Source organism: Leuresthes tenuis, unplaced genomic scaffold, assembly GCF_036924035.1.
Source record: "Leuresthes tenuis unplaced genomic scaffold, fLeuTen1.0.hap1 SCAF_9, whole genome shotgun sequence".
Taxonomy (NCBI): Eukaryota; Metazoa; Chordata; class Actinopteri; order Atheriniformes; family Atherinopsidae; genus Leuresthes; species Leuresthes tenuis.
In genome coordinates this window covers 5,655,365-5,667,964 of record NW_027325363.1, presented here as the reverse complement: position 1 = coordinate 5,667,964, position 12,600 = coordinate 5,655,365, and the positions used below count along the sequence as shown (strand labels likewise).

The window sequence follows — 12,600 nt, the reverse complement described above, 5'->3', positions numbered from 1 at the left end:
TATTGAAATCGTTGTCTTTGTTACCGCCACAGTCGACTCCATTCTTTGACGTCTCTGAATAGTAACTAAATCACGTGTTTTGCATCAGGGATCCTATAGTAAAGGTCATGAAGACTTTAGAGTTAATAGTTTACCTTTTTGTTTTTAGTATTGTTTTACTCATGACAGCCCATAAAGTTTATCTTCACAGACTGAAGTGTGCTGGAGGACTAAATCGTTCTCTGCATCCTAAATGTTCTGTTTCATCTCAAACTGCAAGTTGTGGTTGCGTTTGGTAGGAAATGTGTTTTGTTGCATCAAACCATACCCAACATGATGTTAAATGTACATCATTGCAGCAAGAAAATTATAACGTTGGAAGTTTGGGGTGAAAAAAAGCCGTCTTTGTCTAATGGTGTTCCTGACATCAAACTTTGAATGAGGCTGTATTTTAGCACTGTAAAACCTTCCAAACATATATCTACCAAAATAAAATATTTACTCTATACATTTAAATTTCAAAATCAGTTACAAACTCTGAAAGCTTAGAATGCACTAAAAAGTGTTATGATGTTCGGGATCAGAAACAACTTTGAAATAAAAAATAAAATCCTGCTTATAACGATTCAGTGACTAATTATTTATCAATCAGTAACCAGGTTTTGTCACTAGGTGTCGCTGAATGAGAAATAAAAAACACCTGTTTTTAAGATAAAACCTAGATATTAAGGAGTTGGACAGTCTATCTTCACACTACTACTCTGGCTCAAAACAGTAAGGACGTCCATCGTACTCAAAGTTGTCGTTCACGTCGTCAAAATAGGATAAATATTTTGCCATCCTGCACAAAACTAGCAGTAGCAAAGTCAAGTAAATAAGCGGTGCTGCAACGGCGCACGTTGATGACGTCACCACACTAGGAGTATGTAGGCTAAGCCCCCGACAGTCCCCCAGTAACAACATGGCAGCTCTGAACTAACAGTGCAATAGTACATGTTCATTTATTCATTCTTAAAGTATTGGTGAAATAAAGACAGATAATGCCTTATTTAGAGGCTGTATTATCTATGCTGTGTTCACTCCCATTATATGGATATAGATGGTTCTCGAGTGATCTAAATAGAGTCGACGCTGACTTTCACTAAACTGTTATCGGTGAGTAGATGAATGTATTTCATGCCAGAAATAAGGTCCAAGTTTAAAAAAACGAACTTCACCTTTAAGTCCAATGATGTAAAGTAGGCTACCTAAAACTAAAAAAATCCAGCAGTGTTTTTCGCTTTGATGAGAGATTAATAGTCGATTTAAAAAAACAAAAAAGTTTTAAACTTTTTATAGTAGTAATCATGAGTAAATGTTGGGGAGAAAAACTTACATTAAGCGTAAAGCTTATCAGGAAGAAGTAAGGGCAGAAACAATTAAGCTGATAACAGCTAACAAGCTAATAGCTTTCTAATTCAAATCGTTGGAATTGGCATCAACGGATAATTATAACGGACACAAGCAAATTGTAAAACACTGCAAAGGTCCACAAAGTGGCAAAAGACTTAAACAGTTAAATTTGAAAATGTGGTCTAAAAATGACAACTGTGTCAACCTAACTAAGTCAACTATATGACATTTGCTGATATAATTGTAAAGAATATGAAGATGATAGCTGGTATCGGCTAATTTTGACAGTTACAACATTTTCTAAAGAATGTAATTCAGTTAACTGACATTAACATGAACTCACTTGTTTTTAATCAAGGTGTTTATAATAAGTGCAGTGTTGTAACAAAAAACATTCACAAGCAGGCTACAGTTACAGACAGTTAAAATGCCAAAGCAACTGTCTGGCTTCTGATAATTGTTATTTGTATAACTTGCCTCTGATTTCTCAAATTTCCAGTAGTACTATTTCCAATAGTCTACAATTCATTGCAAAAAAAATCGTTCCCAATTGAAATGAATGGATGGTTCAGAGCTAGAGTGTAACTGACATTCAGTAGAGTTGGGAAAGGTGAAAAATTCTCTCTAAATGTTTCTTTATATTGCCAGAGAACCCACAATTTCTTTTTGCAGTGTCTGTGAATGAGAGGAAGTAAATGCTAAATGAGATCTTGATTTCCAGAGAAAACCAAACTTAACTCGGTTTTTAATCTGTGTGATAACATCTTTTACACCAGAAACAAAAATTTCACTCTGATGTGTGAAAGGTAGCCAACTTGTGGTTTATTCACAGTAGTAAAGCATTTTATTTGGAGTTACCGTTTCTTTCCCAATTAGAGGTTTTCAAGGCCAAGTTTGAGTGAATTTTCAGTTTGAGCCAGATGCAGTGTTGCATTTGCTCCCACCAATCACCATGGCAACCTAAATGATATCCAGAACAGCTGGGTTTTTAAATGCTTATATTCAGATGAACTTTTCAGCAAATGGCAAGGGACAGGCAGTAATGATTCCACTCATATATGTACTTTAAAGGGGAAAAAAATGCTCAAATGACATAATGCATGCCTAAAAGCTGCTTTAAAACCTTTCATGCATTGCAGAATAGGAAAACGGTTATGCACAAAACAAAGAGGGTGCTCCCAGGTCAGTGTGTACAGCAAGTAAGACTCTGAAATCCCAGAGATCCTCATGCATGTGTTGTATCTTTGGAGAATTGTTTCACGTAAAAAATCTTTCACAAAGAGAATCCACATAGTTTTTGTTTATTGGTTGCCTTTGAAGTTCAGGGTTTTCATCTTAGTCACAGAGATGTACATATATTCCATTACTGCAATTTTAAAACCCTATTGCCAGGAGAACAGGTTTAGCCTCAACGCCCTTTTAGTCCCTTTTGTTTGTTGTCATAAGATGAAACACGATAGCACTTAACATATAATTATCTATCACAATTAAACCTTCAATCCGGCAGTCTTATTCTTCAAGTAGGGCTGAGTTTTGAGGTGTGTATGAGTTCATTGTGCTGCTGCAGTTTGAATCCTAAACAAAAATGGAAACCAGGGGGCGTAGCGTGTCTCTAAAGAATGGAGAGCTACTTTCTTTGGTCAGAGCATGTGTCCAACTCCAGAGAACAGGTTTGACTTTAGAAAAGCAGAGGTATAAATGTAAATAAGAACTAAGTGCATTGATTAGCACACCTTTTTAACCTCATATTTAACTGGAAAAGGTACAAAGACAGTGAGATTTTGGCAACCTGCTTTGAAAAATGAGCTTTTTACACATTTTCTGGTTGTACCAGTGTGTTAAAACACCTCTTATAACAACACTATAAGGGTTTCAAAGTGATCTCTGAAACTGCCCCCAAAGTACCCCCAAATCCTCTCTACCACCAAGTGCTTGCTGGTTTTATTGAACTTTGTTTAATAACATAAAATATTGGAAGGAAAAACCAAATGATTTAAAGAGCTTGCCCTTTGTTTTGTTACAGTTGATTATAACAGTCGGGGCAGGAGCAGCGTACGTCCAGTTATTAAAGCAAATGTTGATTAATTAAAGGTATAACTGTGTCCTAAGCGTTAGTCTTTGGCCTGCTGCAACCTTCTATGGATAAACTAATCGATGGATTGTCTGAAGACTTTATTTCTTGTTGCTGTGGGAACAGATGCTGCCTGGGTCCAATGTACCTGATCAGGTTTAATGGGTCCTAACTCGTCCTGATGTTATTCTTGCTCTAATTGCTAGATGGCAGCATGACCTCAGAGAACTGAAATGAGATCCACAGCATTTTAAACTGTGATTGTTACCCCTTCCAGGTGAGTGGAACTGCCAGCCCAAACTATGTGCTAATGGTTTAAGTTAATGGCCTGACTTCTTGTTGTTATCTTTTACCCTTAAAGGAATGCATTCATGCTGCATGGTTTATAACTTGATGCTGAGATTACTCAAAGTTTGAGACTGTGGGAGGGGTTACTGCTGGCTTGGGGTGTACCTGGGTGCAGCAAGGTTTGTTATCTGCACTGTTGTAATAAGTGTGTTTAACACATTCCTGTATGAGTGGAATGTGGGAAAAGGAAAAAGGCACTGCCTTACTAAAACAAATCTTCCAGCAGAACCAGTTAAACGAGCTTGTCATGCTGCATGCCTCCTCGTATTTAGAGTGGACGGACTTTGTTCATTTCATGGCTCTGCTGCAGTTTCAGCCACCATGTTTGTGTCAGTGTTGCTGCCATACTTTGGTTAACAGTCGCCCACCCCAAAGGTCAGAGGGTAGCTGGACAGGGTAAGATGGGGGACTGGGACTGGGCCAGTAAATGGATGGAGGATGTGTGGGAGGACAGGGAGAGAAAACCTGCCGGAAGGAACCAACAGCAGCAGAGGTAGGCAGACGTTTGTAGATTTCAGCAGATAGCCATTCATTTCAATCAGCTTCTCAGTGGCAGGTGGCCGATTATGTGCTGCTTCAGGGAGGAGAAGCTTGTGTGTAATGATGGTTTTACAGCAAACGTTTTCCTGCTCTATTAGGTAGAGATCTGTCAGCACCTGTAATGGTAGAGCTCAGTTTAGCATTACAAATAGGCTGAAAGTTCTGAGGTGACTCTCAAAGGTAAAGATCAACCTCTTTGACTCAGCTGGACATGAGGGCGAGTCTGTCATTGTAAAAGCGTTTTGTGTGGCTAAACTTTCAATTTTGTTTAGGACTTCAGATTTCCACAGATACCAAATCTGCAGTTAAATATGCACAGTAATCTCTCAGTTTCAACCTCTCTCCATATATTTTCTGTAAAAACACGTCTTAGATTTTACTCAACGTCTGACTGATGTGGTATTTAATTACCTAACTGCAGTGCTGATTTCCAGGGACAGTTTTCACAAGAATAGCAGTGTAATTTTACTTCTAAGCTTCCCTTTAGAAACAACTGGTGTTTCCTTTTAGTCCTTGGTTAATTTTGAACAATTGTTTTTTGTCTCTTTCTTTTATTCGATTTCAGTCCAAATCAAACACCAGATGAAGGTCAACCTCCACACAAATTTTGGTCCCAGACTCTGAGGACTTTGCGACCCTGGTACGGTTTTGCTCCTGTTGGTGTAGTGTGGTCAGTCTGCCAGCTGGAGGCGCTGCTGCACCCCTGTCTATCTCTGGTGAATGTGTGCTCCGGGCTGCTGTTAGTGTGTCTGCTGTCGATTGTTCTGGCAGGCTGTATCCATGCCCTAAAGTGTTGCCTGTGGCCAAGACAGACCCAGGTGAGCACAGCTGCATGAGCTGAGCAGGGCGCTACTGAAGCCTTCTGGTTTATTTCATCGTGTTATATTTATTCAGTGTATTTGCTTTAATTTAAGGAGGAGCCGCCGCAGAGGAAACAGCAGGAGGTTGTGACTGAAAGCAGGAATAACCAGTATTCATGGTGACGCTTAATGATTTTCCCAGTTTTGTTTTCTTCATCTGATATTAACTGCAGAGAGAAAATAGACTTGTTTATTTTTACATATTTAAATATTTCAGAAAGTTTTTTTGCAAAAGAAATTTGTGGCAAATTTACAAAGAATCTTTTAAATCTCGCAGCATGTCCTCGGCTAGGAAGATGGACCTCCGTGTTCCTGTGGCTCTCGCTCTGGCCGACAGCCTGCTGCTGTGTGTGCTTCAGGAGCCCCTGCCAGACCCCAGCATGCCCCACATTGAAGCTCACCTCTCCAGACTGCAGGTAAAATGGATCAAACCATCTTAAAGGAAGAAAATGCAGCCTCTCTCTAACACAAAGCAGCCTCCAGTAAAATTCCTGTTGTTTTTTTTTTGCATGTATATCAGTTTGAAGTCTTTGGTGGTAATATTAGAAAGATTCGACGCTGCTCTCAGGAATAAACAAATACTGTGACCGCAGGCAACACATACAAGAACAGATCTGCTGCTTTCTGAATTAACGAGACTGCCAGAGGAGATAAATTTAAATGTTTTAAATTCTTTCATACTTTTCTGTCAACAAACCACAACATTGACCCCACATTTCCAACCATCTTCTTTCCACTGAAGGCTGTGGCTCACACACTCGAGAAAGCTAACATTGGATCGGTGGTGATACCTGAGGAGATGGACCGAGGCTCCACGCTTACAGTCAAACTGAAGCTCATCAGCACCTATCTGCAGCAGAGGTGAGGTTCGGCCTCCAAAGGACATGCCATCCGCTGCCCTTGTAGTTCAGTGTGATTAACGTCACATGCTCCCCTCTGACAGGGTAGGATCCCTGCGTACTCTGGTCCAGGTGCAGGGGGATTTTGAGGCCAGTGTGAAGGACATGCTTCAGGGCCTTGAAAGCCTCTGGGCTCAGCTGGAGGAGCTGCATACTGGTGTCACGCTAACCAAACAGGAGGCCCAATGTCACAGAGACCTGGCTTTGGCCCGGACAGGTGCAGAGGTAAGCAGGTATGAATGCCTGTCCACAGAAGCCTGTCCAGCAGTTGTGTTTTCAATGACTTTAATGACAACAGTTGTGTTTTCAATGACTTTAACAGCTGTTTAAAACGCTGTGTGTGTGTGTGTGTGTATGAAAGACTTTATTTGCAGTCTTGGATCACTACAGGAACAGACTTCAGTCTTGCCAGGATCATCTGAAAGACAGCACACAGCTGTTGCAGGTAAAGTTCTCCTCATGCAGTAAATCTTCTGATATGTTGCTGTTCTCCTCATTGTGAAACAGCTCTGTCCTGTTCTTCAGGAGTTAACCTGGAGTCACACTAACATCAGCAACAGGGTGGACAGCAGCAGTGAGTCAGTCTGGCCAGAGCTTCTGCTTCAGTCCAACATTGAGCAGGTACTTTAAAACGCTGCTCTGTAAGAAAACGTGTTTAAATACAACCAGAAACCACGAGGACTGAAACCATCTCTGTCCCTGCAGTTTGACAAGGTTCAGGAGAATTTCAGCTCCCTGGAGCAGCAGACCTCTACGTTCCAGGCTCACCTGGAGGGTCTTGGGAAAGGAAATCAGGACAGACACGTTGGGTCCCTCGCAGGCAGTAATGTAGGCCATTCAAACTCAGCCTCTCCACACACTTCCCTACATGTTAGTGATGCGTCGCTGGAGAGCTCGACCTCTGACGGCGCTCCTCTGACGCTGTGTGAGAGGTCGGCGCTGCAGTTCTCCTCCACTTTTGGACGGCTGCGCATTTCTGGAAAGAAGAAGTGATTTTGAAAAAAGGTGTTTTGTTGAAGTTTGAGGTATTTTCAAATGTTGATCATTTGCTGGTTGACTCAGAATGAAGTATTTATTGTTTCTGATGTAATATTTAGTGCCTTACCTCACAGCCCCCACTAAAATCACTTTTAAAATATTGGTTTCTTAATTCATCCTTCCTCTCTGGAGTCCTAAGAGCTTGAGTAAGGGCAGCTGGACTTCTTCTTCTTGGTTCCCTGATGATTTTTCACCTCTCAAACGAAGGGTTTCTTCAGCTCTGACGAGTAGGTGGGGAGTATCGGCTGTCACTGACTCACCTGATCACGGTTTTGGTCGTTTAAGGGATTCTCACCTGTGAGTTGTTTACCTGCCCGAATGAGCATGTTGTAGTCACAAGATCCATAATGTGTCTGTTTTTTTAATTGCCTGGGAAGTAGATTCAAGGCTACATTATAGATGCTGGGAAATGTATATCTGAGTCTACTTCCTCTGTTCAAAGATGATTTTTCCAGTTTAACATAACATCAAACCATCTGTCTTCTCTATCATTACCGTCTTCAAAAGTGTCTCCCTTCTCCTTAGGATGTGTTTGAGCTCCTAAATCTTGAGCTGAGGAGCTGGGGCTCCATGTGCTTGTTTAGTTTCTCCTGTATAAAAAGGTCCGTACGCTCCTCATACACGTCTGAGAATCCACCCCAACGCATTCCTCTTTATAGGCTTTCAAACACAAGGGGGCACACTTTTACCGTCATTACAAGAATCGACAGCCTTTGTTTTAACCTCGGCTCTTTGCAGTGACTGAACATGTCCTTGTCTCTGCTCCGCATTTTAAATATATGATTAGAGGCTGGAGTAGAATGACTCATAGTTTTCAGGTGTTTTCAATTTTTAAAGAAACTTAAAGAACGTTTCATACTTGAAGGGAAAATAAAGTAACGTTGGATATTTGATGATTTTTAATTATCTGTTATTTGCATCGAAGCCTTCTTGTCAGTCTCAGCTCTGTGATTTTAAGGAGTTTTATGTTTCTCTGCTACAGAAATAGGTTATAGGTTAAGAAATCAACTTTTTTTTCCTCTTCCAAAAAGATTTTCCATCCTCTTTTTTGTGCTTCTGTCAGACTAAGTGACTCCAACAGCCTGAATATTTCAAAGCAGGGATTTCAAGTTTAAGTGGGGGAGAAAAAGGTGGACGGGGGCAGTGGAGGTCAATGCCAGAAGCGTTTCTGTTATTACTAAAAACTGAGCAGCTCTCTTGACCTTTCCGAAAGGCATGAATGTCTTTGATCCATATTCAGTTACCTAGCAGCACCACATCATCGACATACTTGTCGACATAGTTTACTCAAGCAGATTTCTAACTTTTCAGACCGAAGTGTAAAAGAGTTCAAGAGGGAATCTGATCATTAACGGCAGCCGTTAAGTGCCAGTTGTGGGGACTCTGTACGGCGTGCATGCCATCGATGTCATTTGACCATGGACTTGCCTGCCATCTGCCAGATCGTGCATCTGTCTGATTCCCTCACATTGTGGAAGTGATTGGGAGAGGTGGGGTGGACTCCTGAGGGAATCTGGGATGAAAGGAATGCGAGCTGAACACTGCGGGATCCGAAATGTCAAAACACCAAAGACACATGCGCTCCATGTCCACATGCTGTTGTGAAGGGATGTGTGTTTGGTGATTTGAATGAAGGAATAATCTGTTATGACATGTCAGGCGAATATTTAACTTTCTCCACAAATCAGTCAGGAAAACACAGAGTGTAAAAGTCTAAAGAACGGTGACCACATTCAACAGTCCAAAGACAAAGAAAAACATTTCTGATCTGATGAACGAGTAGCAGCGAGAAGAGTTCTGTTAGACCTGGAGGGGAAGCAGCATGTCACTATAAAACAAGCTCTGCTTTACGAGCTACCAGAGAATATCCTGGTCCTGTCCACATAAACCCTGCCTCGCCTTGCTGGTATGTGATGTCATGACCAGCAGAGGGACGGAGGCTGGGGGAGTCGATGGCATCAGCTATCAGCTTGCTGTGAACGTACAAGTGAGCAAATGAAATTACCACAGACTTTGTTTAGCTACACTAAAAACTTGATGACTGGCTTCCTCGTGGGCCACTCTGGTCCAGCAGGAGAGGCTATTTCAAAGCTAGCTCAAGTGTGTGTTGTTTGAGAAAATATGGTTCATGGCAGAGGTCAATCCCTCGCTTTATCCTGACAATTACTCAAGATCAGGTTTCACCAACGTACACATAGCGCACATTTGTGCTGATCCCTCCTCTGATGGCACCGCAAGACACCATGCAGCAGTTTAAGTGACTGCTATCGGATATAAACAAACTCAAGGCCTGGTCACAAAACTTTCTTGAGAGCACAGTTAGATAAACAGTTTAAAACCCACCTTTAAATCCCATTAGGATTTCAAATCTCTTTTCCTTGGAGACTTACAAAAGTAAAAGTTTCTGACGAAAACGCAAAGTAAATGTGAAACATTTTATCCAATAAAAGTATTGGATACTGGAGCATGTGATCCAGTTTTTAATTAACATCTGGAATTTAATAAGATAAGATCACTATCATATCACACGGTACGATTAGAGTGGTAAAAAAGCAACATCAACTCACAGATTTACACTATTTTCTAGGTTATGTCATAATTACAACCGTTTCTCAGAAGATTCCTCACGCTTTCAGAAACAAGACTTCAGTTTTTGTTTTCAGGACTCGGTGGATATGAATGAAATAATCAAACATTACGTAGAAAGAATGCAATGATAATTGTATCTGTACAGCACATTTCATTAGACTTAAACTCGGTGTGCTTTAGTGTGACAGACGAAACTGTTTTTAACCCTAATCAGAGACCGACTCGGTTGACTTATGAGGGGCTGAGATGGTCTGCGGAGAAGAAGAAGAGAACATGTAGATCTCCAGGTGAAAGTTTTGCATCTAAGTTGAAATCAAATGTTTACTGACAGGATGAGTCTCCTTTATAACCGAGTTAATAATCCTCCGGAGAAGTTGGCAGAGCTCAGGGGCTTGAAAAAAGGTAAGTGATGAAAACTGGGAAATGCTCCTCATCCAGGCTCTGGGTTTAAGTTAACCGAGTTAACTTAAAGAAGTTAAAAAAGATGACTGCACAAACCGATCTCCACTGAACACAGGACAAAACCTGTTGGGCCAAACGATACCACATGTGAGCAGACCAACTGGCACCGACTGAAGAACAGACCCGGGCTTAAGAGCAGGAGGCAACCAGACCATCACAGGTGAGTTGCATAAATAATCAGCCACTCCAGAAGGCCGGGAACACCAAGAGAAAACCAACAGATCCTAACAAAAATAGACGCAGTTCCTGTGGAAAATCATGTGGGATCACTGAAACAGTCTGTTCTTTGCCTTTCCAAATAAAAGTCTGAATTAAAAGAATTTAAAGTCTAAACAAAATCCATCAGGGTGTGCGTAGATGGAAGAAGAATGGGAGGAACTATTGATTATCAAATGTCCATCAGCTGTAAGTTCCATGTGGGCTTAGAGGTCGCCATGGCGATGTTTAGCACCACTTTCTACCTGACTCGGACTCAGAAGTCACCAAAATGTTGTTACTTCAAGAGAAACTGGGAATCCTAAAGACATACAGTTGCCACAGTGGGCACCTCCAGGCTTTCCTGCACATATCGCTTTGTCGTTTGTTCTCATGGAGTAAAGATATATGAACGTTTTTAACAGTTTAAAACAGCGACAGTTGGTGTTATCTCCCAAAGGTCCGCTCACTTTGCATTGGAGTCAATGAAGCATTTGGATGCTCAAAGCACAAAAAGTTAAAGTCTGATGGCTTCCAGAGTTACATTATTAGAAGAAAAGACACATTGTGGAAGAAAAATATTCAGCTAGAGTAAAAATTAGGTGCTGGCATGAAGTGTTTTGGTGTTTGATCCACATTTTCAGGTCAAATGTTGTTGTTGGACAGAAAAAATGTGGAAGAATAACTTTTTTGGTAACAACTGATAGCGGGATTGGTCTTTATAGAGCCACCAATTAACAGAACGAACATAGATAAAAGTAAATGAAATGACTTGATATGGCTGAGTTTTTCTTTTATAGTAGGATTGTGTTCACCTGCTACAAATGTGCGTAAACTTTAGACATAATCCAAGCATATAAAAAGGAAAAGATCATTTTTTTATCAGGGCTGTGATATGAGCAGGAAGTTCTGTTTAATATGGTTGAGATACAGCAAAATGTTCCAGAGAAAAGAGAAGTTCTTATGTTCAAACCTGACGTGTCCGTTTGTTTCAACACTGAACGAAAGCATTACATAGCTGCAGGCTTATTTTTTCTTATTCAACTTGTGATGTTTGAGCCGTGCTGTAAGTTGATTTTAAGACTTTGTAAAAAGTGATCACATACTGCATGTATGGCTGCTATTAAAGGGCTGGACGCAGAGAACGGAGGGCTGTGCCACTTCTAAAATGAGGCTGTTGGAGCGGACAGCTGCACATTGAGACAAAACATCAAAACACCCGTCACAGATGTACGCAATTAGCAACATGGTAGACATTTGGGGAGCAAAAGGTCCATAAACTCGCAACTTATTATGGTTGATCTAACATGGCTGGAGGGAAGCCTGAACTCAACAAGTTAATGGGCTTTTAGTTCGGCTTCAAACATTCCACCATCCAGACTTTAATGTCAAAGAAGGCTTAACTCTTAAAATCTTTCTCAGACCTTTAATGCCAGTCCTCTATTCCGACATAAATATCATCCCAGTCAGCCTGTGTGCATGTGTGTGAGAATGGGTGCGTGTGCACGCTGACACGATTAGTCCGCAGGGAGGAAGCGAGCACCACGCTCAACATGTTTCCAATCATTAGGAAATGTTAAGCTTCCTGTTTGTGTAAATATTGTCTTTCTTTGTTTTCCAAGAGAGCAGGGAAAAATAACCAAGCGTGACCTCTCTGCCCTCCTGTTTTTCTATCACACTGATGCGGCTCACCTTCTGTGTTAACACCGCTGGGGCCAGAGGTAGAAGCCAGTCCTGAGCCGTCACCGGGAGCTGGGAGAGGCCCAGAGAGTCAGGAATGGATGGGGCCACGAGCACCAGCTGCTAACAGTGCGGACAACTATGAATCAAGCTGCATTCAGGGTAAACTGTGCGTCAAACCTCACGCCATCTATAACTGATAATCATTCACTGTAGTTGCTTAATGAATTTTGTAACCTGATTTATGCAACATATGAAAAGATAAGTGTCACAGTGAGTTAAATCAAGGTGAAAATCCCACAAACATAAAGGCACATTCCAGATGCAGCTGTCCACAGCTTTAAATATTACACGATAAAACGTTCAGCCTTTGGCTTGTTGGAACGATGCTGTTGTATCCTCGGCAAACATTACATCACCTGTCTTTTATCTTCCATTTATCTTTTATCAGTGTTGCCAAAAGAACTGACAGTTTGATTTCTTAGCATTCCTCTCTAAGGAAAAGGTTTTTTCTTCTGCGTCTGCAGATTAGGAGGTTTAAACTATG

The 12,600-nt window shown here is 41.2% G+C and overlaps 1 protein-coding gene across 1 annotated transcript; it reads left to right on the top strand.

Annotated features, from left to right (window-relative positions):
• Positions 1-4,047: 4,047 nt before the first annotated feature.
• On the top strand, positions 4,048-7,082 carry LOC140313684 (uncharacterized). The gene is made up of 9 exons (XM_072391675.1): positions 4,048-4,283; positions 4,896-5,148; positions 5,245-5,309; positions 5,468-5,606; positions 5,933-6,051; positions 6,134-6,314; positions 6,451-6,534; positions 6,615-6,710; positions 6,795-7,082. Exons 1-9 carry the CDS (start codon positions 4,192-4,194, stop codon positions 7,080-7,082), a joined length of 1,317 nt encoding a protein of 438 aa, XP_072247776.1. The 5' UTR covers positions 4,048-4,191.
• The last annotated feature ends 5,518 nt before the right edge of the window (positions 7,083-12,600 follow it).